Below are 25,069 nucleotides of genomic sequence, written 5' to 3' on the forward strand. Positions count from 1 at the left end.
CTTTCTTTCGCCTTTTATTCTTTCAGTTTCTCTAGAGTTTAGGTTTTGAAAACATGGCTCAGGGAGGTCTTGTTTTTGGCAACGTTTTGTGCAATTTAGGTGGCTTTTGCCTCGGGAGTGGAGTACGTTCAGAACATCCCTAGCATCTTTCCCACTAATCCTTGCTATAGCATATAGGCTATGGAATTACTCAATTTCCTGGCCTTGGCTAAATGTTAGCATTGATACAAATTATGACCTTGCTGGCTTACTCATTGCATTCCCTTCTGTTTTTACACAGAAGACTTAGTAAATGAATCATCAACAGATTACATTTTTTTTTAAGTATTTTTATATTTAAAAAAAACAATCTCATGTGCTCATGTGTGTCTTTTTCAAGAAGTCAGTGCAATATTTTTTTTTTAGGTGGTAAGAGTACACTGGAGCAATACATCAATGATTTGTCACTTGTGGTATTGCTATATTCAAACCTCGTGACATTTCAGAGCGCGGGGATCTTCCTCCGCGCACGTACTACTGTCGCAGCGGATGTTTAAACAGCACTTTAACTGTATGCTTATGAATGTAGAATGTATGACGAAGGTGGAAGAAGCATGCTCTCTTTCAGGCAGTAATGTATGAAGACTGTTTACGGATTTCGAGAGATGTTACAGCAAAACTGTGAGTTTCTCTGACAGAATGTTGAAACGTGTGATTGAGATAATTGTAACTTTTAAGAAATTATTGATTTAGCGAGTATTAGCTCTGGTCCAGGTCCTTAGTGCGCCTTCCTCCGTAGTGAAAGGATACGGACTAACCGCCCTGAACCAGAGTTAACATGCAGCGTGCACTTCTGGATATTACGCTCTGACTGATATTATTATTTGCGACTTAGTTATCGGTTCAGTTTTATGGTATATCGTGCAGTGATTGGAAGTGTAGTTTTGTATTTTGGTGATCGACTAATGAGAAAAACTCTCTAAAAAAATTTGTGATTTATTTTTTTGTCTTCAAGGATCATGCGGGGAAATGTAGGTACATATATAGGTCACCTCAGTTACTGGTAGTTTGCTGTTATTGTAGCCTAGGACATGAAATAAAATTGTGAGTTTATTGTTGGTTATTTGTTATTTATATTTTATTATAATACTATTAAAAAGCAACTGTGATTAATAATTCCAGACGGCTATTCATTATTAAGTGTTCAATAAGCAAAGCATAGCTGTTCACCTGGCCACCTTGTTAGACTCAGTGGGTAGTTAAATGTTGTATACATTTTTTTTGTAAACAACGAGATGATCAATATTTAATGAATAGTTTAAATGGTGAAATTTGGAAAATATTTTAAATCAGCCATGTTGTTTATGTCAATTCATGTGATTACATCTGTCGCACGAGCGCTCCCGCACACTCAGCCTTAGTCTCAGAATATTGTGTGTGCCTTCAGGTAGGCTACGCTAGCCTAGACATAAAATAAGATAATGTAGCACACCCACTTAGGTCTCCCATACAAACTGTCAAGTGAGTTGAAAGAGGCGCACACTCAAAAATCCCCGGAGCACCGAGATTAACGGGGGTGAAATTAATGTGCGCTACCGTCACTAATGGCAGGCGACACAGAGCAAAGGTTTCATTTTCTCCTAGAGTCATCGTGTTCATCCTTAACATAAATGTATGTCAGGAAAGAGGGCATGTGACACAATGAAGACAAAGCCTTACAGCAGGCGGAGGAGCCAGCCCCTCTTTCAATATCGATCAAACTCACTTTCAGAGAAAATGGTCCAATAGATATATGTAGGCTATGCACTTACTGAACCAGTGTGCTGGTCCATGGTTCTGTAGAAGCTACAGCTTCTGGGCTATAATTTATACATTCTGAATTGTAAATGCCATGCTAAATGCGTAGGTTCCTTGTACTACTATGCATTAATGATTCAAATTTGCATTTGTTTTATATAGCCTATCTCCTAGTCTCGTTTGTCAGGCAGCAGTTCCCTGATGCCTATTTTCCCAGCCTGGTTTCATAGACTAGTCGAACATGGTAGATGTAACATATTAAATGTAAATCCGAGATACTCAAATTAGGGAATTTCGAGTTCCAATCTCATCACTGACAATTTTAGCTAATGAGCAACTTTTCAACGACTATTTTTTGGCTACTTTGCAACTACTTAGCATGTTAGCTAACCCTTCTCCTAACCCTAATTTGTAACACTATAATACAGCGTTTAATTTGTAACATATCATACCAAATGGGTGATGGACATCCAAAAATTAATACGTACCATACGAAACATAACATATCATCTTAAAATGGGGCGTCTCGGATTTACATACAGAATAATACAGAATGCTCTGAGACCAGGTTGATTTTCCCAGTGCTCTAGTGATCCATTCATTCACCCCTCTCATCATAAATGTGACCGACCAGCTTGATTCGGTCTTATGTAGCAAAAATTGAAATTGTGTTTCTACATTGGATAAAAGTAGAGACTCAGAGCTAGAAAATGGTATATCATACACTACAGTTAAGGAACAATGGGAAAGTAATTATGCTTTGAACTTTGATGAACTTGTAACCCCACTTTTGAGAAAATGGCTCTTGAATATTTGGTGCACCTACTGGAGAGCTCTTCTTTGTCTACACACATTCAAATAAAAAAAATAAAAAATCAAATTTTATTGGTCACATGCGCTGAATACAACAGGTGTAGACTTTACAGCGAAATGCTTACTTACAAGCCCCTAACCAACAATGCAGTTAAAAAAAGTATGGATAAGAATAAGAAATAAAAGTAGCAAGTAATTAAAGAGCAGTAGTAAAATAACAATAGTGAGACTATATACATGGGGGGTACTGGTACGGAGTCAATGTGCGGGGGCACTGGTTAGTTGAGGTAATATGTACATGAAGGTAGAGTTATTAAAGTGACTATGCATAGATAATAACAACAGAGAGTAGCACCGGTGTAAAAGAGGGGGAGAGTGTGGGGGGGCAATGCAAATAGTCTGGGTAGCCATTTGATTAGGTGTTCAGGAGTCTTATGGATTGGGGTTAGAAGCTGTTTAGAAGCCTCTTGGACCTAGACTTGGCGCTCCGGTACCGCTTGCCGTGCGGTAGCAGAGAGGACAGTCTATGACTAGGGTGGCTGGAGTCTTTGACAAGTTTTAGGGCCTTCCTCTGACACCGCCTGGTATAGAGGTCCTGGATGGCAGGAGGCTTGGCCCCAGTGATGTACTGGGCCGTTCACACTACCCTCTGTAGTGCCTTGCGGTCGGAGGCCGAGCAGTTGCCATACCAGGTAGTGATGCAACCAGTCAGGATGCTCTCGATGGTGCAGCTGTAGAACCTTTTGAGGATCTGAGGACCCATGCCAAATCTTTTCAGTCTCCTGAGGGGGAATAGGTTTTGTTGTGCCCTCTTCACGACTGTCTTGGTGTGCTTGGACCATGTTAGTTTGTTGGTGATGTGGACACCAAGGAACTTGAAGATCTCAACCTGCTCCACTGCAGCCCTGTCGATGAGAATGGGGGCGTGCTTGGTCCTCTTTTTCCTGTAGTCCACAATAATCTCCTTTGCTTTGATCACGTTGAGGGAGAGGTTGTTGTCCTAGCACCACACGACCAGGTCACTGACCTCCTCCCTATAGGCTGCCTCGTTGTTGTCGATGATCAGGCCTACCACTGTTGTGTCATCGGCAAATTTAATGATGGTGTTGAAGTCGTGCCTGGCCGTGCAGTCATGAGTGAACAGTACAAGAGGGGACTGAGCACGCACCCCTGAGGGGCCCCAGTGTTGAGGATAAGCGCGGCGGATGTGTTGTTACCTACCCTTACCACCTGGTGTCGGCCCGTCAGGAAGTCCAGGATCCAGTCGCAGAGGGAGGTGTTTAGTCCCAGGGTCCTTAGCTTATTGATGAGCTTTGAGGGCACTATGGTGTTGAACGCTGAGCTGTAGTCAATGAACAACATTCTCACATAGGTGTTCCTTTTGCCCAGGTGGGAAAGGGCAGTGTGGAGTGCAATAGAGATTGCATCATCTGTGGATCTGTTGGGGCGGTATGCAAATTGAAGTGGGTCTAGGGTTTCTGGGATAATGGTGTTGAGGTGAGCCATGACCAGCCTTTCAAAGCACTTCATGACTACAGACGTGAGTGCTATGGGCTGGTAGTCATTTAGGCAGGTTACCTTTGTGTTCTTGGGCACAGGCACTATGGTGGTCTGCTTGAAACATGTTGGTATTACAGACTCGGACAGGGAGAGGTTGAAAATGGCAGTGAAGACACTTGCCAGTTGGTCAGCGCATGCTCACAGTACACGTCCTGGTAATCCATCTGGCCCTGCGGCCTTGTGAATGTTGACCTGTTTAACCTCCCTAGTCAACAGCCAGTGGAATTGCGTGGCGCGAAAAACAAATACCTAAAAAATGCTATAACTTCAATTTCTCAAACATTTGACTATTTTACACCATTTTAAAGACAAGACTCTCGTTAATCTAACCACATTGTCCGATTTCAAAAAGGCTTTACAGCGAAAGCAAAACATTAGATTATGTCAGGATAGTACCCTTCCAAAAATAATCACACAGCCATTTTCAAAGCAAGCATATATGTCACAAAAACCAAAACCACAGCTAAATGCAGCACTAACCTTTGATGATCTTCATCAGATGACACTCCTAGGACATTATGTTATACAATACATGCATGTTTTGTTCAATCAAGTTCATATTTGTAATCAAAAACCAGCTTTTTTTACATTAGCATGTGATGTTCAGAACTAGCATACCCACCGCAAACTTCCGGTGAATTTACCAAATTACTCACGATTAACGTTCACAAAAAACATAACAATTATTTTAAGAATTATAGATACAGAACTCTTTTATGCAATCGCGGTGTCAGATTTTAAATAGCTTTTCGGCGAAAGCACATTTTGCAATATTCTGAGTACATAGCCCGGCCATCACGGCTAGCTAATTTGACACCCATCAAGTTTGGCCCTCACCAAACTCAGATTTACTATAAGAAAAATTGGATTACCTTTGCTGTTCTTCGTCAGAATGCACTCCCAGGACTTCTACTTCAACAACAAATGTTGTTTTGGTTCCAAATAATCCATAGTTATATTCAAATACCTCCGTTTTGTTTGTGCGTTCAGGTCAGTATCCAAAGGGTGACGCGCGAGCGCATTTCGTGACAAAAATTTCAAAATATTCCATTACCGTACTTCGAAGCATGTCAAACGCTGTTTAAAATAAATTTTTATGCTATTTTTCTCGTAAAATAGCAATAATATTCCAACCAGGCGACGTTGTATTCATTCAAAGGCTGAAAGAAAAAAATGGAGAATTCACATGAACGCGCATCTCCAGTGTCACTGTTCTCAGCCTGACCACTCACAAAATCTCCTGCTGTTTTTCGCCCAGTGACAGGCGACAGGACGTCATCGATGCAGAGACAGGACGTCATCGATGCACTTATTGATGAAGCCGAAGACTGATGTGGTGTACTCCTCAATGCCATCGGAGGAATCTCAGAACATATTCCAGTCTGTGCTAGTAAAACAGTCCTGTAGCTTAGTATCACTTTCATCTGACCACTTTTTTATTGATCTAGTAACTGGTGCCTCCTGCTTTAATTTTGGCTTGTAAGCAGGAATCAGGAGAATAGAATTATGACCAGGTTTGCCAAATGGAGGGCGAGGGAGAGCTTTGTATGCGTCTCTGTGTGTGGAGTAAAGGTGGTCCAGAGTTTTTTTTCCCTCTGGTTGCACATGTAACATGCTGATAGAAATTTGGTGAAACGTTTTTAAGTTTCCCTGCATTAAAGTCCCCGGCTACTAGGAGTGCTGCCTCTGGGTGAGTTTTCTTGTTTGCTTATGGTGGAATACAGCTCATTCAATGCTGTCTTAGTGCCAGCCTCTGACTGTGGTGGTATTTAAACAGCTACAAAAAAATACAGATAACTCTCTAGGTAGATAGTGTGGTCTAAAGCTTATCATGAGATACTCTACCTCAGGCGAGCAAAACCTCGAGACTTCCTTAGATATCGGGCACTAGCTGTTATTTACAAAAATACATAGTCCGCCGCCCCTTGTCTTACCAGACGCCGCTGTTCTATCCTGCCGGTGCAGCATATAACCAGCCAGCTGTATGTTGATAGTGTCGTTATTCAGCCACGACTCCGTGAAGCATAAAATATTACAGTTTTGAATGTCCCGTTGGTAGTTTAATCTTCCGCGTTGGTCGTCTATTTTATTGTCCAAAGATTGCACGTTTGCTAGCAGAATGGAAGGAAGTGGGGGTTTATTCGATCGCCTATGAATTCTCACAAGGCAGCCCACCCTCTGGCCCCTTTTTCTCCACCTCCTCTTCACTCAAATCACGGGGATCTGGGCCTGTTCCCGAGAAAGCAGTATATCGTTTGCGTGCGTTGGGCTCGTCAAAGGAAAAAAAGGATTCTGCCAGTCAGTGGTGAGTAATCGCAGTCCAGATATCCAGAAGTTATTTTCGGTCATAAGAGACGGTAGCGGCAACATTATGTACAAAATAAGTAAAAAAAATAAGTTACAAACAAAAAAATAATCAGTTGGGGGCACGTAAAACGTCTGCCTTCTTTTCTGGTGCCATTTTAGTGCAGGGAGCTATGATATGGTCATTCAGCATTGTTCACACCCTCTTAAACCTTAGCCCCAGCCATCTATTTAAGGATTCACATATGAGGCCATGTGCTAAACAGAGTGAATATGGTAGTGTACTGAACAACCAACGATGTCAAGACTAAAGGCTGGTTTATCCTACGTCTATCGACATGTCTGTAGAGGGTTGTCGCAGTGACATCATGAACATTCTATTGTCGCCAGACATCAAACTTGTTGTTATAAAAAAAGTATTAACTCAAAATGACAGGCAGTCTGTTGGTCCAAAACAGCATAATTGGTGTATTTTAACACCAATAAACCTATCGTTTTAAAATTGAATTTAGAAAATGTCAATCTAGCAAACCAGGCAACTAAAATAAACTTTCTAAACAAGGTTTTGGTTAGTTTCTAGTTTGTTAGCCAGTTCAAATAATGACCATATCATAGCTCACAACGTCTTAACTATAACACATTTTTATTAATTATTGCAGTAAAATACTCTCACAACAAGATAATTATTTCAAATTAATGGCGAGCTAATTATAGAAAATAGCTTAATGTCGTGAGTGTGACAAAATAAAAACAGGGCATTTTACTGGAGCATTCTAGAACTTGGACACTGTCTAGTTGTCCTAACATTAAATCCTAATTTGTCTTTGGTGCAGGTCATGTTTTTCTTCAAATTACTGTCTCTGGTAAACACATACTTTATCAAATAAAATACAAGTTTATTTGTCACATGCACAGGATACAGAAGGTGTAAACGGTACAGTGAAATGGTTACTTGCATAGTGGAGCCTTTTGTTTAGACATGTAGGTAGGTAGCTAGATAGCTATCCCAACTCATAACCTTACTACCATGGATGAATCTGCAGGTAGCTAAAGCTAACCAACCAGGTTCAATGTTAGCTAGCTGGCTAACATTAGGCTATAACTAGCAATGCAAATGGATTTCTGAGATGCAAATAATATTACTAACATTAGCTAGCTAGCTAACAGTATTCTTTAACTTGCAATGTAAACGTCTTTCTGACAAAATTAGAAACGTATAATATCTGAAAACGTATGTAACTAGTCTCTCTTACCTGTGTGTGTAGAAAGTGAACACCCCCTTTAAAAATGTTTTGTTGCCTTACAGCTTGATATGAAAACACATAAAATCAGACTTTATTTACACACGGATAACCTACAATATCCAAGTGAAAAACATTTTTTAAAAACCCTCTAATAAACAGTAAAATACCCTATTTGGATAACACCCCCCAGAGTTAATACTTGGTGGAACCATCTTTTGCTTGAATTACAGCCATGAGTCTCTTTGAATACGTCTCTACTAACTTTGCAGACCTAGACTGTGCAATATTTGCCCATTCTTCTTTGCAGAATTGTTTAAGCTCAGTCAAATTGCATGGTGACCGCTCATGGACTGCACTCTTCAAGTCCTTCCACAGATTCTCAATAGGATTTATGTCAGGGCTCTGACTAGGCCACTCAAGGACTTTCACCTTATTTTCCTTCAGCCACTGTACGGTTGCTTTGGCAGTGTGCTTTGTTTCATTGTCATGTTGAAAGGTGAACCATCTTTCCATTTTTAACTTCCTGGCAGAGAGCTGCAGGTTCTCCTCAAGAATCTGTCGGTATTTTGCACTGTCCATTTTCCCTTCTATCCTGACAAGTGCTCCAGTCCCTGCTGAAGAGAAACACCCCCACAACAGGATGCTGCCACCGCTGTGCTGTACTGTTGGCATGGTGTTCTTTGAGTGGGAAGATTTATTGGGTTTTCACCAAATATATAGTTTTGCTTTCAGGCCAAAAAGTTCAATTTTGGTCTCATCTGACCACAGCACCTTAGCCTCGGAATCTATAATGTGCTTTTTGACAAAGCTCAAACGAGACTTGAAGTGGCTTTTTATGAGGACTGTTTTTTTTCTTGCGACCCTCCCATAGAGGCCAGATTTGTGGAGCGCTTGAAATATTGTGGTCACATACACACATTGACCAGTCTTTGCCATAAAGGCCTGAAGCTCCTTCAAAGTCGCTATTGGCTTCTTGGTAGCCTCTGTGATCAGTCTCCTCCTTGCCCAGTCATCCAGTTTGGAGGGATGGCCTGAACTATGCAGGGTCTGGGTGGTGGCATATGCCTTCAATTTCTTAATAATGGTCTTAACTGTGCTCCGAGGTATAGACAAAGCCTTTTAAATTGTTTTATATCCATCCCCTGACATGTGCCTTTCCACAACTTTATCTCGTAGATCTTTTGAAAGTACCTTTCCGCCCGTAGTGGATTCTTTGCTTTGAATTGCACTACTAAGCAGTGGAGTCCTCTACGAACAACTGCTTTTATTCTGAACTAATCAAAGTCACTAAAATTGATCACAGATGGAAGCCAATTAGCCTGATTTGTGATCTGGAAGGTGTTTGGTTATACTTCAGAAAGTTTGAAATTGCAATTCTAAAGGGGGGGGTCACTTATTCAAGTATGGTATTTTACTGTTTTACTATTAATACATTTAAAGATATTTTTTTCTCTACTTGGATGTTGTGGGTTACTGTGTGTAAATAAAGCCTGAAAAAGTCAAATGTTATGTGTTTTCATTTCAGGCTCTAAAGCAACAAAAGGTGAACATTTTGAAAGGGGGTGGTGACTTTCTATACCCACTGTACATGGATGAACGCTTCTCCCTCTCTGTCCCGGATGCCATGGTTGCCCTTAGTTTGAAGATGTAATCCGGAGACAGGTGTTTTATACAACAGCCTTCTGTGTGTTCTCTTTTCAACTCCCTCCGCATATTTGCAATCAAACGCCAGAATTTTCTCCATCTCTTTAGCTGTCATACTCTGCTTCCACCAGGCAGAGCTAGCAGGAAGGTTCTTGTCTTTTTCTGTGGTTAAACCAACAAGGCTCGTAATTTTAACAATTTTATTCGTATTTACAGATGGCAATACAAGTTTGTTATTAAGGCAAATGAAAGTTCACATGTTCCAGAAGGCATTTCTGCCAAAAAACACATTTTGATAAAAAAAAGGTATGTTAAAGTCAAATGCCTGTCCTGTGAAGTAGTGACGTGCGACATACGCCTAATTTCCTGAAACGAGTCACAAATGTAACTGGGAAATAAACAATTTATTATTTAAGCATCCATCTTGAACAGCCATAGGGTAAAAAGTATGCTCTGCCACACAGGAGAGTGTTGCTTTAGTGTTGCTCTTGTAAAAATGTAAATGGTTTAACAAGGCTTCTTGACCCACACTCATTTCAGAAGTATTTTTTGGTCAAGTGAAGACTGGGCTGGTCCAATTTGTTAATTTCTCCTCTGCACATCACAGGGACTGAGTCAACTGTGTAGCTGCAGGGTTAAATCTTTTTCAGTTAAAAAGACAAAAGCAAGATGTAACACACTCTTTGGCTGAGTCTTTGCTTTAGAGTGCAGTTTAATTATATAACTGCTTTGACACAAGTCACTCAACAATTACACTGTATAGAATTACACAAGTCACTCTCTAATATTAAGGAAGTCTTGGTTCTGCTCACCTGAGTTCGAATACCTCATGATAAGCTGTAGACCACACTATTTACCAAGATAATATGTATGTATATTTTTTGTAGTATTTATTATTTACCACCACAAACTGATGCTGGCACTAAGACCGCACTCAACGAGCTGTATAGGGCCATAAGCAAAAAATAAATAAATGCTCACCAAGAGGCGGCGCTCCTAGTGGCTGGTGACTTTAATGCAGGAAAACTAAAATCTGTTTTATCTAATTTTTACCAGCATGTTACCTGTGCAACTAGAAAAACCTCTAGATCACCTTTCATCCACACACAGAGAAGCATACAAAGCTCTCCCTCACCCTCCATTTGGCAAATCTGACAACAACTCTATCCTCCTGATTCCTGCTTACAAGCAAAAACTCAAACAGGAAGTACCAGTGACGCGCTCAATATGGAAATGGTCTGATGAAGCGGATGCTAAACTACACGACTGTTTCGCTAGACCAGACAGGAACATGTTCTGAGATTCATCCGATGGCATTGAAGAGTTTAGCACATCAGTCACTGCTTTCATTAATAAGTGCATCGACGACGTTGTCCCCACATTGACCAAACGTACATATCCCAACCAAAAGCCATGGATTACAGGCAACATCCGCACAGAGCTAAAGGCTAACGTTGCCGCTTTCAATGAGCGGGACACTAATCCAGACCCTTATAAGACATCCTGCTATGCCCTCCAACGAACCGTCAATACAGGACCAAGATCGAATCCTACTACACCGGCTCTGATGCTCGTCAGATGTGGCAGGGTTTGCAAACTATCACGGATTACAAAAGGAAAACCAGCCGCAAGCTATCCAATGGCATGAGCCTACCAGACAAGCAAAATACGTGTACCTTCTAAGCACGCTTCGAGGCTAGCAACACTGAACTATGCATGAGAGCACCAACTGTTCCGGAAGACTGTGTGATCACGCTCTCCGTAGCCGATGTAAATAAGACCTTTCAACAGGTTAACATTCACAAGGCAGCAGGGCCAGACGGATTACCAGGACACATACTCAGAGCATACGCTGACCAGTTGGCAAGTGTCTTCACTGACATTTTCAACCTCTCCCTGAACCAGTCTGTAATACCTATATGTTTTAAGCAGACCACCATAGTCCCTGTGCCCAAGAACGCCTAGGTAATCTATCTAAATGACTATCACCCCGTAGCAATCATAGCCATGAAATGTTTGAAAGTCTGGTCATGGTTCACATCAACAACATCATCCAAGACACTCTGGACCCACTCCAATTCGCAAACCGCCCCAACAGATCCACAGATAACGCAATCTCTATTGCTCTCCACACTGCCATTTTCCACCTGGACAATAGGATCACCTATGTGAGAATGCTGTTCATTGACTACAGCTCAGCGTTCAACACCATTGTGCCCTCCAAGCTCATCACTAAGCTAAGGACCCTGGCATTAAACACCTCCCTCTACATCTGGATCCTGGACTTCCTGACGGGCCGACACCAGGTGGTGAAGGTAGGCAGCCACACATCCGCCACGCTGACCCTCAACACGGAGGCCCCTCAGGGGTGCATGCTTAGTCCCCTCCTGTACTCCCTGTTCACCCACGTCTGAATGGCTGCACATGACTCCAACACATCATTAAGTTTGCAGACGACAAAACAGTGGTAGGCCTAATCACCGACAACAATGAGACAGCGGAGGAGGTCAGAGACAACAACCCCCCCCCCTCAAATTCAGCAAGAGAAAGGAGCTGATTGTGGACTACAGGTTTTCGGTTCTGTTCCCTGTACTGGTTTTAACCCCTGATCTAATCAAATATATTTGATTAGTTTTTAGGCAACAACACAACTCCACGAGGTGAGATCTTGCATGGAGCCCCAGGCCGTGGAAGATTGACAGTTCTTTTGTGTTTCTTCCATTTGCGAATAATCGCACCAACTGTTGTCACCTTCTCACCAAGCTGCTTGGCAATGGTCTTGTAGCCCATTCCAGCCTTGTGTAGGTCTACAATCTTGTCCCTGACATCCTTGGAGAGCTCTTTGGTCTTGGCCATGGTGGAGAGTTTGGAATCTGATTGATTGATTGCTTCTGTGGACAGGTGTCTTTTATACAGGTAACAAACTGAGATTAGGAGCACACTCTTAAAGGGAGTGCTCCTAATCTCAGTTTGTTACCTGTAAAAAAGACACCTGGGAGCCAGAAATCTTTCTGATTGAGAGGGGGTCAAATACTTATTTCCCTCATTAAAATGCAAATAATTGTATAACATTTTTGACATGCGTTTTTCTGGATTTATTTGTTGTTATTCTGTCTCTCACTGTTCAAATAAACCTACCATTAAAATTATAGACTAATCATTTCTTTGTCAGTGGGCAAACGTACAAAATCAGCAGGGGATCAAATACTTTTTTCCCTCACTGTATATAGACAGGTATGTGCCTTTCCAAATAATGTTCAATCAATTGAATTTACCACAGTCAAGTTGTAAAAACATCTCAAGGATGATCAATGGAAACAGGATGGACCTGAGCTCAATCTCAATTTCGAATACTTATCTAAATACGGTATTTTTTTTCTTTTTTTAAATCTAAAAATCTGTTTTCGCTTTGTCATTATGGGGTATTGTGTGTAGATTGATGAGGGGAAAAAAATATTTTATCAATTTTAAAATAAGGTTGTAACCTAAGAAAATGTGGAAAAAGTCAAGGGATCTGAATACTTTCCGAATGCACTGTGAATCGTCCATAGTTGTCTGTCAATGGAGGTCTGGTGTTCCTCCTCCCTGGGGGGCTGTTCCTCTTGGGGGGTTCGGTCTCTCCTGGCATGGCAAATTTCCTGAACCAGTTCTTCCTGCTAAGGAAGCCATCTTCTGATTTGTGTCTTGGAGGCCCTCTAAAGCTATAGAAGATGATGGCGCTCGCCGTGCCTCGCGATTTGTTGCTGGGGGTTGGGGTTGTTTTTCCTCTTCTTACCAGGTGATGGCCACATTAATCATATCAATGAAGGGCAACTTTTTCTCTGTTAGGACCATCTTCATCTCCCGATGAAGGCCATCCTCACGGAATTCCAACATCAGCTGTTTCTTGAGTATTTCTTCCGGCTCTGTAACATAGTTGGGATTTTTTTTTATCACTCTGTCCAACTTTGTCTGCAGGTGATATGCATAGGCCCGAATGCTCTCATCAGCTCCTTGCGTCTTCCCATGCAACTCCTTAACCTCTTGCATCTAGACGTTCCGCTAGCGGAACCCCTAGCCAACAGCCAATGGCATCGCACAGCGGGAAATACAAAACCAACTAAAATACCACAATTCAATTTTCTCAAACGATCAACTATTTTACACCATTTTAAAGATAAGACTCTCGTTAATCTAACCACATTGTCCGATTTCAAAAAGGCTTTACAGCGAAAGCAAAACATTAGATTATGTTAGGAGAGTACATAGACACAAATAATCACACAGCCATTTTCCAAGCAAGCATATATGTCACATAAACCCAAACCACAGCTAAATGCAGCACTAACCTTTGATGATCTTCATCAGATGACACTCCTAGGACATTATGTTATACAATACATGCATGTTTTCTTCAATCAAGTTCATATTTATATCAAAAACCAGCTTTTTACATTAGCATGTGATGTTCCGAACTAGCATACCCACCGAAAACTTCTGGTGAATTCACTAAATTACTCATGATTAAATGTTGACAAAATACATAACAATTATTTTAAGAATTATAGATACAGAACTCCTTTATGCAATCGCTATGTCCGATTTTAAAATAGCTTTTCGGCGAAAGCACACTTTGCAATATTCTGAGTACATAGCTCGGCCATCAAGGCTAGCTATTCAGACCGCCAACGTCGGGGCTCAGTAAACTCAGAATTACTATTAGAAAAATTGGATTACCTTTGCTGTTGTTTTGGTTCCAAATAATCCATAGTTATATCCAAATACCTCCGTTTTGTTCATGCGTTCAGGTCACTATCCGAAGGGTAACGCGCGAGCGCATTTCGTGACAAAACATTTCAAAATATTCCATTACCGTACTTAGAAGCATGTCAAACGCTGTTTAAAATCAATTTTTATGCTATTTTTCTCATAAAATAGCGATAATATTCCAACCGGGCAACGTTGTATTCATTCAAAGAGAGAAAGAAAAAAATGGCGAGTTCTCGTGACCGCGCATCTCCAGTCTCACTGTCCCCAGGCGGACCACTTACTCTGCTCCTATACTTTGCCCAGAGACAGCAGACACCCCATTCCACTTTCTGGCGGCTTTAGAGAGCCAATGGAAGCCTTAGAAAGTGTCACGTAACAGCACAGATGCTGTAATTTCGATAGAGATGCAACAGAAGGACAACAAATTGTCAGACAGGGCACTTCCTGCATGGAATCTTCTCAGGTTTTTGCCTGCCATATGAGTTCTGTTATACTCACAGACACCATTCAAACAGTTTTAGAAACTTTAGAGTGTTTTCTATCCAAATCTACTAATTATATACACATTCTAGTTTCTGGGCAGGAGTAGTAACCAGATTAAATCGGGTACGTTTTTTATCCGGCTGTGAAAATACTGCCCCCTATCCCAAAGAAGTTAAACAAGGTCCCCAGAGGAACCTTACCCCCGTACATGTTCAAATGTAACGCAAAGATGCCGGCAACATCCTCTTCATCCTCCTCTACCATCAGCTTCACCGTTTCACTGGCCTCTCCTTTCAGGTGCTGTCTGATTAGCTCCGCCCAATCACTTACCAGCACACAGGAGACCCGTAAGCTCAACTTCACCAGGGCTATCCATTTCTCAACTGTCTGCTCCCAAGAGGCCCCACTGAAGTCTGATAGTTTTAGGTCATAAGGAATATACACAGTTGGTGCAGCAGTTAGGCTTGGGCGGTATCCAGATTGTCATACCTTCATACCGACCTTGTGCCATAACAAGATATTCAATAAAACCGACACTGGGGGCGCTGTTTTCAAACCCCACTGATACTCTGAAATCCAGAGGTTAGCAATTCAAACAAGAACATATGACATAGAGCGATGCTAACGAGCGCATTGCATACAGTTTCTAACCTAAACTATACAAGTAACTCAAAAATGCTGCACAAAACAAATATTAGCCAGCAAGGCTATTGATCCAGGAGGGGATTCTCTGCTGTTACGAAGCGAATATTTCATTTTGGGAGAAGCTAACCACTTAGCTAGATAGCTAACTAGCTACTAAATTAGCATACTGCACAACAGTGAGTGACTCACAAGGCTCCAGTCTCTCGTTGTTGTGTGCTTGCAAGCAAACACCACGTGACTGGTGATTATTGTAAGCTTCATAATAATGTGACAGGTGAAATTAAAAACTCAATGTTCTTTATCTCCTAACATATTACACATATTAACTGCAGGTATTTACTTAAAAAGTAGCTACAAATATTCAAATGTACAAAAAAAACCTTCAAAGAAATAGTTTCAACGGTATTGAAAAACCATCCCGTGGATTTTTCCAAATACCCCGGTATACAGTATATACGGTATACCACCCAAGCCTAGCAGCAGCCTTCTTTTGCTGCTCAATTATTGCGTGTGCAAGTGGTGCCACAGAGTGTTGATGCATGATAATGGTCCATTCTAAATCAAAACTAATTTCACACATATATTATTTAGTATATGTAGAGACTGAAATATCACAAGATTAAATCAAGAATAGTGTGATGGGTGACAATATTAGCTTGTGAATTATATATTATCACTTGTGAATGATGCCCAGCTTGTGTGCAGTAAGGCAAGAAACAGCACATGCATTTGTTTCCTGACTTTTTCAAATCATAGTCCCACACCTCATGTAGCCTAGCCCATGGCCTATATGTTTTGATAAAGTGGCCAAATAACTTCATAAAATTAAGCACATTAATCCACTTTACAAACAGTGGAGAGCCTAACTGGCATGCATAGGCAGTGTGTGAGTTTCAAGTTTGGGGAAGATAATTTTCACCATAAAAATGTACCTTTATAATAAAGCATTACATGCATAATCGCATTTGCGGTCACTTTTGAGAATGGTGTTTTCCTGATAATTTATTGCATTTTGGAACATTCGCGCTAATAGCCTACTGCCGCGTGTGCATTGCAGCGCATACAACGTGAAGAAATAGCCTAATAGTTTATCAACATTTTAAGCTAAACGTTCTGATCTTTCTCGCACAGAAGGACAAGTTGACCAATAGAATAGGTCAACTTTTGTACTATGGGGGATAGTAGATTGACATAGGCTAGTGCTTTTGCTGTTCATTAGCCCTACTCATCTTGTTACTTTGGAGCTGAGATGCCTGTCAGAAGAAGAACCCGATCACGGGACAGGCATTGGCTAATAAGAATTGAGGTATCTGAGAGAGCCATGTGAGTGAGTGATGCTTTGGAGCACACAGCTGGGAGAAGGGAATGATAATTATTATATTCAGCTCATGGGTACAATGACCACTGGCCGCAAAAGGCATGGATCTTTTTGGGGCATTATGGCCACACAAGGGGGATGGCGCTGGGAAATTTGAGGCATTATCAAGTGCTTGTCAAATTGTGAATGAGAGACTGATGAAGTGTGTGCAGCCTGTGCAAGAAACAAATCAGAGCTCATGCCTTTCATGCAACTTTTTTCAAATCATCATTAGTCGCATCATGAAGCATTAAAATGAATAAAAAATTTAAACATATAGCCCAATGTTTGTAGAACAACTAAAGTTACATTAATAATTCTAAATTAAGCATTTAGGAGGACCAGTTTCTTTGTTAACCGCTCAACACAGAATAGCCACATGTGCACACTCCCTCAGAAATCGTTTGGAGAAAATATCCTTTCTATTTAATTCAGCTATCTTCAATTGTATTTTTAATAATATAAAATAATTATATATCTTACCTTTATTTAACTAGGCAAGTCAGTTAAGAACAAATTCTTATTTACAATGACGGCCTACCCTGGCCAATTGTGCACCGCCCTATGGGACTCCCAATCACGGCCAGATGTGATGCAGCCTGGATTTGAACCAGGGACTGCAGTAATGCCTCATGCACTGAGATGCAATGCCTTAGACCACTGCGCCACCCGGGTGCCCAATAATAATAACAATAATCCGGCAGCCTCTGGAACTGCCGGTCTGCAGCCAACAAGGCTGAGTTCATCTCAGCCTATGCTACCCTCCAGTCCCTAGACTTCCTGGCGCTGACGGAAACATGGATTACCACAGATAACACTGCTACTCCTACTGCTCTCTCTTCGTCTGCCCACGTGTTCTCGCATACCCCTAGAGCATCGAGCCAGCGGGGTGGTGGCACTGGAATCCTCATCTCTCCCAAGTGGACATTCTCTCTTTCTCCCCTGACCCATCTGTCTATCTCCTCATTTGAATTCCATGCTGTCACAGTTACCAGCCCTTTCAAGCTTAACATCCTTGTCATTTATCGCCCTCCAGGTTCCCTTGGAGAGTTCATCAATGAGCTTGACGCCTTGATAAGTTCCTTTCCTGAGGATGGCTCACCTCTCACAGTTCTGGGTGACTTTAATCTCCCCACGTCTACCTTTGACTCATTCCTCTCTGCCTCCTTCTTTCCACTCCTCTCCTCTTTTGACCTCACCCTCTCACCTTCCCCCCCTACTCACAAGGCAGGCAATACGCTTGACCTCGTCTTTACTAGATGCTGTTCTTCCACTAATCTCATTGCAACTCCCCTCCAAATCTCCGACCACTACCTTGTATCCTTTTCCCTCTTGCTCTCATCCAACACTTCTCACTCTGCCCCTACTCGGATGGTATTGCGCCGTCCCAACCTTCGCTCTCTCTCTCCCGCTACTCTCTCCTCTTCCATCCTATCATCTCTTCCCTCTGCTCAAACCTTCTCCAACCTATCTCCTGATTCTGCCTCCTCAACCCTCCTCTCCTCCCTTTCTGCATCCTTTGATTTTCTCTGTCCCCTATCCTCCAGGCCGGCTCGGTCCTCCCCTCCTGCTCCGTGACTCGACGACTCACTACGAGCTCACAGAACAGGGCTCCTGGCAGCCGAGCGGAAATGGAGGAAAACTCGCCTCCCTGCGGACCTGGCATCCTTTCACTCCCTCCTCTCTACATTCTCCTCTTCTGTCTCTGCTGCTAAAGCCACTTTCTACCACTCTAAATTCCAAGCATCTGCCTCTAACCCTAGGAAGCTCTTTGCTACCTTCTCCTCCCTCCTGAATCCTCCTCCCCCTCCCCCCCCCCTCCTCCCTCTCTGCGGATGACTTCGTCAACCATTTTGAAAAGAAGGTTGACGATATCCGATCCTCGTTTGCTAAGTCAAACGACACCGCTGGTCCTGCTCACACTGCCCTACCCTGTGCTTTGACCTCTTTCTCCCCTCTCTCTCCAGATGAAATCTCGCGTCTTGTGACGGCCGGCCGCCCAACAACCTGCCCACTTGACCCTATCCCCTCCTCTCTTCTCCAGACCATTTCCGGAGACCTTCTCACCTCGCTCATCAACTCATCCTTGACCGCTGGCTACGTCCCTTCCGTCTTCAAGAGAGCGAGAGTTGCACCCCTTCTGAAAAAAACCTACACTCGATCCCTCCGATGTCAACAACTACAGACCAGTATCCCTTCTTTCTTTTGTCTCCAAAACTCTTGAACGTGCCGTCCTTGGCCAGCTCTCCTGCTATCTCTCTCAGAATGACCTTCTTGATCCTAATCAGTCAGGTTTCAAGACTGGGCATTCAACTGAGACTGCTCTTCTCTGTGTCACGGAGGCTCTCCGCACTGCTAAAGCTAACTCTCTCTCCTCTGCTCTCATCCTTCTAGACCTATCTGCTGCCTTTGATACTGTGAACCATCAGATCCTCCTCTCCACCCTCTCCGAGTTGGGCATCTCCGGCGCGGCCCACGCTTGGATTGCGTCCTACCTGACAGGTCGCTCCTACCAGGTGGCGTGGCGAGAATCTGTCTCCGCACCATGTGCTCTCACCACTGGTGTCCCCCAGGGCTCTGTTCTAGGCCCTCTCCTATTCTCGCTATACACCAAGTCACTTGGCTCTGTCATATCCTCACATGGTCTCTCCTATCATTGCTATGCAGACGACACACAATTAATCTTCTCCTTTCCCCCTTCTGATAACCAGGCGGCGAATCGTATCTCTGCATGTCTGTCAGACATATCAGTGTGGATGACGGATCACCAGCTCAAGCTAAACCTCGGCAAGACGGAGCTGCTCTTCCTCCCGGGGAAGGACTGCCCGTTCCATGATCTCGCCATCACGGTTGACAACTCCCTTGTGTCCTCCTCCCAGAGTGCTAAGAACCTTGGCGTGATCCTGGACAACACCCTGTCGTTCTCCACTAACATCAAGGCGGTGACCCGATCCTGTAGGTTCATGCTCTACAACATTCGCAGAGTACGACCCTGCCTCACACAGGAAGCGGCGCAGGTCCTAATCCAGGCACTTGTCATCTCCCGTCTGGATTACTGCAACTCGCTGTTGGCTGGGCTCCCTGCCTGTGCCATTAAACCCCTACAACTCATCCAGAACGCCGCAGCCCGTCTGGTGTTCAACCTTCCCAAGTTCTCTCACGTCACCCCGCTCCTCCGCTCTCTCCACTGGCTTCCAGTTGAAGCTCGCATCCGCTACAAGACCATGGTGATTGCCTACGGAGCTGTGAAGGGAACGGCACCTCCATACCTTCAGGCTCTGATCAGGCCCTACACCCAAACAAGGGCACTGCGTTCATCCACCTCTGGCCTGCTGGCCCCCCTACCTCTGAGGAAGCACAGTTCCCGCTCAGTCCAGTCAAAACTGTTCGCTGCTCTGGCACCCCAATGGTGGAACAAGCTCCCTCACGACGCCAGGACAGCGGAGTCAATCACCACCTTCCGGAGACACCTGTAACCCCACCTCTTTAAAGAATACCTAGGATAGGATAAAGTAATCCTTCTAACCCCCCCCTTTAAAAGATTTAGATGCACTATTGTAAAGTGGTTGTTCCACTGGATATCATAAGGTGAATGCACCAATTTGTAAGTCGCTCTGGATAAGAGCGTCTGCTAAATGACTTAAATGTAAATGTAATGTAAATGTAATAATAATAATAATAATAATAATAATAATGCCACGGAATTCTCAGAAAATCTTGTCTGCTAAATTAATTAGCATAGCCCACAGCCATATGGCATAGCCAGATAAGGGCCTAACATAAGGACAACTCAGAGTATGCTATTCTTTTCTTCTGAAATAGACTACATTTTCTTCATATCATGTTTCTTTAGACCTGTCTAAAATAAACAATGGATTTATTATGATGGTGCAGGCTATATTACATGGATTTATTAGACTTTTTAAAATGTAGATATTCCAAAGGTCTGCATCAGTGGCTTGTAGGATATGTGTGGAAGCCAGGAGATGCTAAACGTGTTTATGTTAATTAACGGTCAATTATCATGAGACCGGCAGTTAATTGCTTGACAATCACCTGGTGACAAAATGTCATGACCGCCACATCATCCATCTCCAACTTAGACTGGGACCCCTTTTAGTTTAGTTTATCTAAAAGGGGTCACAGAATAGTTCACAAAATAGCGTACTGTAACCTACCTCTCGTGCACGTGTAGTCTAGTTTAAAGCCAACCAATGAAAACATACCAATACCACCTAGAAGTCTTAGAGCATTTATATCAGATAGCTCAATATCAAAACAAACAAGTAATAGGGAAAGCCACATCTCTCAACTCCGCCACACATATCTATAGACACCTTTACAGGTGTTTTCCCATTGAGAGACTTCAGAGTTGTTGCAGGTAAATTATATTCATTACTCACAAATAATTGTCTGGTTTGTCACACAGTTCCAGGCTGATAAATGGAAAAACAAACAATATAGTCCGGGTGTTCTAACAGGTTCCAAGATGGTAATGATGTCAAAAAAAGTTAAACCCATGAATGTAAAAAAAAAAGAATGCAAGATAAATTAAATGGTTTACATGGTTGAAAGCTGTTTCTCTTTTGCATCTTCCATACAGGTCTCCTTCACTTCTTCCAATTATACTGAGGCCATCTTTACCCATAATCCCTTTATGCTGTCCAACAAGCCATTCGGTGTCACAATAGTCATAAAGTTGGGTTTCTGTACATACAATAAACAGTTGTCATACAATTCTATATTCAATAACAAATATACCCAAATATATTTTATACTGTACATTTTCTTTATGTACCAACTTGGGTCTAACAATGACCATCAAGGTTGATGACTAGATGAGTCGTCATGGTTAGTCAACAGAAAGTAGTTTTCAGTTGAGATGCACCATCTGGGAGTTGTGGTATTACTTGTCTATTGTGTGGTTTTTGGTTGCTTGCTAATTGATTCTCAGCAAAGAAGAACTTTAACATGCAAATGACTCAACATGCTAAGGGCCTTGACAAATCAGATGTACATTTCCATAAAGCCGAGGGCTGACTTTAAACCATGTTGCCGCTTTTGGACAGTCGCACATAGTCATGTATGTGTGACTCACTATGCACATAACTCACTCACTCATTCTTCCTTTAGTGGCCCCTAAGGGTTTTTCCTGTGAATACAGAGTAATTATGTTTCTGTTTCTGTATGTGTGTGTAAGTAAGGTAAAGTCTATCACATTAGACTACAGTGGCTGTAGAGTAGACAAACCACGAGAACGAATGGATGTGGCTTACATATTAGGGGCCTACTGTAGGTCTAGAATTTTGTAAAACACAAAGCTGTGAAGCAAGCCAGAAAAACGCCTTTTGCGATCAAAATTAAAAAGCCCTTGTTAGTTTGCTTACTAGGGCAATAGGCCATCTTCAAGCATGATTTGTTCCGGAGATATCCAACCAATATGAATGACATGTAAACATCTGCGGAAAAATGCTCTGCAAACAGAGTGATTTAGAGTTAATCTTGTGATTTCCTCATTTGTGTTTGCATACATTCAAAGGTTTTATATATCACACAACCTGCATACCAAAATAGGAAATGTGACTGCTTTTTCTCTCTTTCCCTCTCTCTCTCTACCCTCCAGACACTATGCATGAGATGACCGTGACTCAGATCAGCGTTGGGGCCACCAACTGCAACCTGACCTACTTTGAGGACCGCGTGCCCCTGGTTGTGCTTTACAGTGTGGTACTGATTATCGGGCTGCCCGCCAATATCGTTACTGTCTACCTGACCTTCCTCCAGGTGCGCCGCAAAAACGTCCTGGGCATCTATCTGTTGAGCCTGTCCGTGTGCGACCTCATCTACCTCTGCACCCTGCCCATGTGGGCCGACTACGCGAACATGGGCCACCAGTGGCGCTGGAGCTCCATGGCTTGCAAGGTGACGGGCTACTTCTTCTTCAACAACATGTACATCAGCATCTTCCTGCTGTGCTGCATCTCCAGCGACCGATATGTGGCCGTGGTCTACGCCGTGGAGTCGCGCGGCCTTCGCCAGCAGAGGCTGGCAGTTGCGGTTACCATGGTAATCGTCTTGGTGGTGTTCATGGGCCACGTGCCAGTTTTTACCATGATGGAGGGCAACACGGTAGAGAAGAAATGCTTCGAGCCGGGCCAGAGCACGCTCACCGTGACGGGTTTCAACTACGCACGCTTCGTCATTGGCTTCTTGGCCCCGCTGGTCGTGCTGGTGGTCACCAACCGTGCCATCCTGGCCAGCGTGCAGGCCAGCACGGGGCTGCAGCCGTGCCAGAAGGAGCGGGTGCGCTACTTGGCGATTGCCGTGGTTATCCTCTTCCTGGTGTGCTTTGCGCCATACCACATCATCCTGCTGCTTCGCGCAGTCACCTTCCACATCCCCAAGCTGCAGAAGACATGCAACTTCGAGGAAAGCATCTACACCCCTTACACTATCTCTTTGGGCCTGTCCACCTTAAACAGCGCTATCAACCCCATCCTCTACGTGCTCTCCAGCGACAACATTCGCAAGGAGCTGCGTCGCGGCCTGAAATACCTCCGGGGGCGGGCCACCCTGCAGGCACGTTCCACCGACAGCAGCCAGCACAAGATGCACAACTCCAAGAACTCGTCAGAAGTGGCGGCCGCCATACTGGATGTGGCGAAGAATGGCAGAGGAAGGGTAGGGGTTTGATATGGGAGCCAGAGGGGTATGCAGATATGACTGCTGAAGGAACCCTGGACTGGTGACTTGCAGGTACTCTGGAATATTAAACAGACTCAGCATAGAGCCAGGTGGAGCCCCTAACATAGCAAGAGCAATGGGAGACAATGTATTCCAGCCATCCCAGAAACTGACTGGAATGTATATGATTGAAATGTGTCAAGCAGGACTTCAACCCAGCTTTAAGTTAATTTCTGCCTCATTTTTTGCTGTTCGTCTCCGGTTGAAGAAATTGGGTCATTCCTGCTATGCGGTACCTTTTGGACCTCATAACTTTTGTATTGTATTTTTAGTGTACTATCAGAAAAAGGGAAACATATTGGTCAAGCTCAGGCACTTACATTTTTTCAGGTGCATAATCATAACAGGGTGGAACATAACAGGGTGGAAATGTGGAGCCTATATTAGCCATAGCGCTGGGAGTGAGCAAGATTGAGCTAGCATAATGGTGAACACTTGAACAGGATTTTAAATTCTCTTATCAAACATATTTTAACATTTGTAAATGTTTTGATTTCCTCTAATTTAGCCTAACAGGGTGGAAATGTATGAGTGGGACATGCAGACTATTAATATTTATTTAGCCATGCACCATTGTTTCCCCACCAAAGAAATGATGACTCTTCCTAAATATGGTGTCATTGTAGGAAGGGGTTGTTTTCTTAAGTGGAGAATTAGGACAAACTAACAGGATGGAAAGTGAAATCAGGGACACACAGAAATAAATAAAATGATAATAAATAAAGTAATCATGAAAAAAACGTTATTGATGAGAGATAATTTAACTAGGACTATAAAATAATGAAAACATATTTTAAATAGTGTATTTTATGGCTAATATTTCTCATGGAAGTTGATGAATAACAACCGGGGACAAAAAATGCCTACATCAATATCCATATTTTTGTGTTAAGGTAAAGGACACCTGACTTTATATTTAAAGCCTTTTAGAATTCACATTTTACACTGAATAAGAAGTAATATACTGAATCCTGGGTGACAGAAAAGGCACCACGTAGTTGTAGGAATGAACCAATTGTCAATGTTTGCCAAATTCAGCATTTATTTGTGTCCATGTGAAAGAAAAGTTTGAAACTTGACTGCTCTGGTGCTAATGTTGGAGTGAGAAACAGATTTTCTATGAATGGAAAAATTGTGTTTTCCTTTGGACAAAGAAATTGTGCAAAATGTGATACGCTGCAATACATATTATACATATATTGTGTTTGTCTCTAGAAACATAGGTGATTTCACTGTAGATGATACATAGATCAACAGCATGCTCTTACAGTTTAATATTTTATTTTAAAACGAACATTTTTAGTTTTCGTCATGTTTTTGGTGTTGTGTTTTGCAACATGAAGATATAATCTTCCTATAACCTTTTTATATACATTTAGTATTTTTCATCCTATGTTGCAGACCTTTTTAAAAGTTTGTAAAAAGCAAAGGCTTGTTCTTTTTATTGAAACATTTCATCTCGATTAATATTATTTATACTGTTTTTGTACATTTTTAAATAAACATTTGAAGTAAAATGTGACATTTCAGTATCATTATTGAAGTCTGTCCAGATATGAGACGTGGTGAGACGTGATTTTCACACTATAAGGGGAACAAACAAAGAGGGAGAGTGCATAGGCACTTCAAAGTATTGACACAAAAAAATTGCATAATAAAAGCTTTATTCCACTAATACACTGTCAGGTTTTTTTTGTTTGCACACATAGCCTATATTACGTGGGGTTTCAGTGTTGTGACATAGAAAAAC

General features: G+C 42.5%; 1 protein-coding gene across 2 annotated transcripts; it reads left to right on the forward strand.

Moving 5' to 3' along the window:
* Window positions 1-474: 474 nt before the first annotated feature.
* On the forward strand, window positions 475-24,836 carry gp132 (Probable G-protein coupled receptor 132). 2 transcript variants are annotated; one of them, XM_014144718.2, is made up of 2 exons: window positions 475-660; window positions 22,199-24,836. In XM_014144718.2, the coding sequence occupies exons 1-2, from the start codon at window positions 618-620 to the stop codon at window positions 23,266-23,268; spliced, it is 1,113 nt and encodes a 370-aa protein (XP_014000193.1). In that variant the 5' UTR covers window positions 475-617; the 3' UTR covers window positions 23,269-24,836. The 2 variants fall into 2 exon arrangements, with proteins under 2 accessions (XP_014000193.1, NP_001167236.1); NM_001173765.1 differs by lacking the exon at window positions 475-660 and having other exon boundaries at window positions 22,011-24,836.
* Window positions 24,837-25,069: the final 233 nt, after the last annotated feature.

This window comes from Salmo salar, chromosome ssa15, assembly GCF_905237065.1.
Source record: "Salmo salar chromosome ssa15, Ssal_v3.1, whole genome shotgun sequence".
Lineage (NCBI taxonomy): Eukaryota > Metazoa > Chordata > Actinopteri > Salmoniformes > Salmonidae > Salmo > Salmo salar.

Bases quoted from the DNA above. Each gene is read 5' to 3' on its own strand.
- gp132 (XM_014144718.2), top strand. From the start codon at position 618: ATGAAGACTGTTTACGGATTTCGAGAGATGTTACAGCAAAACT. The intron at 661-22,198 runs GTGAGTTTCTCT...TCTACCCTCCAG, and splicing joins AGAGATGTTACAGCAAAACT to ACACTATGCATGAGATGACC.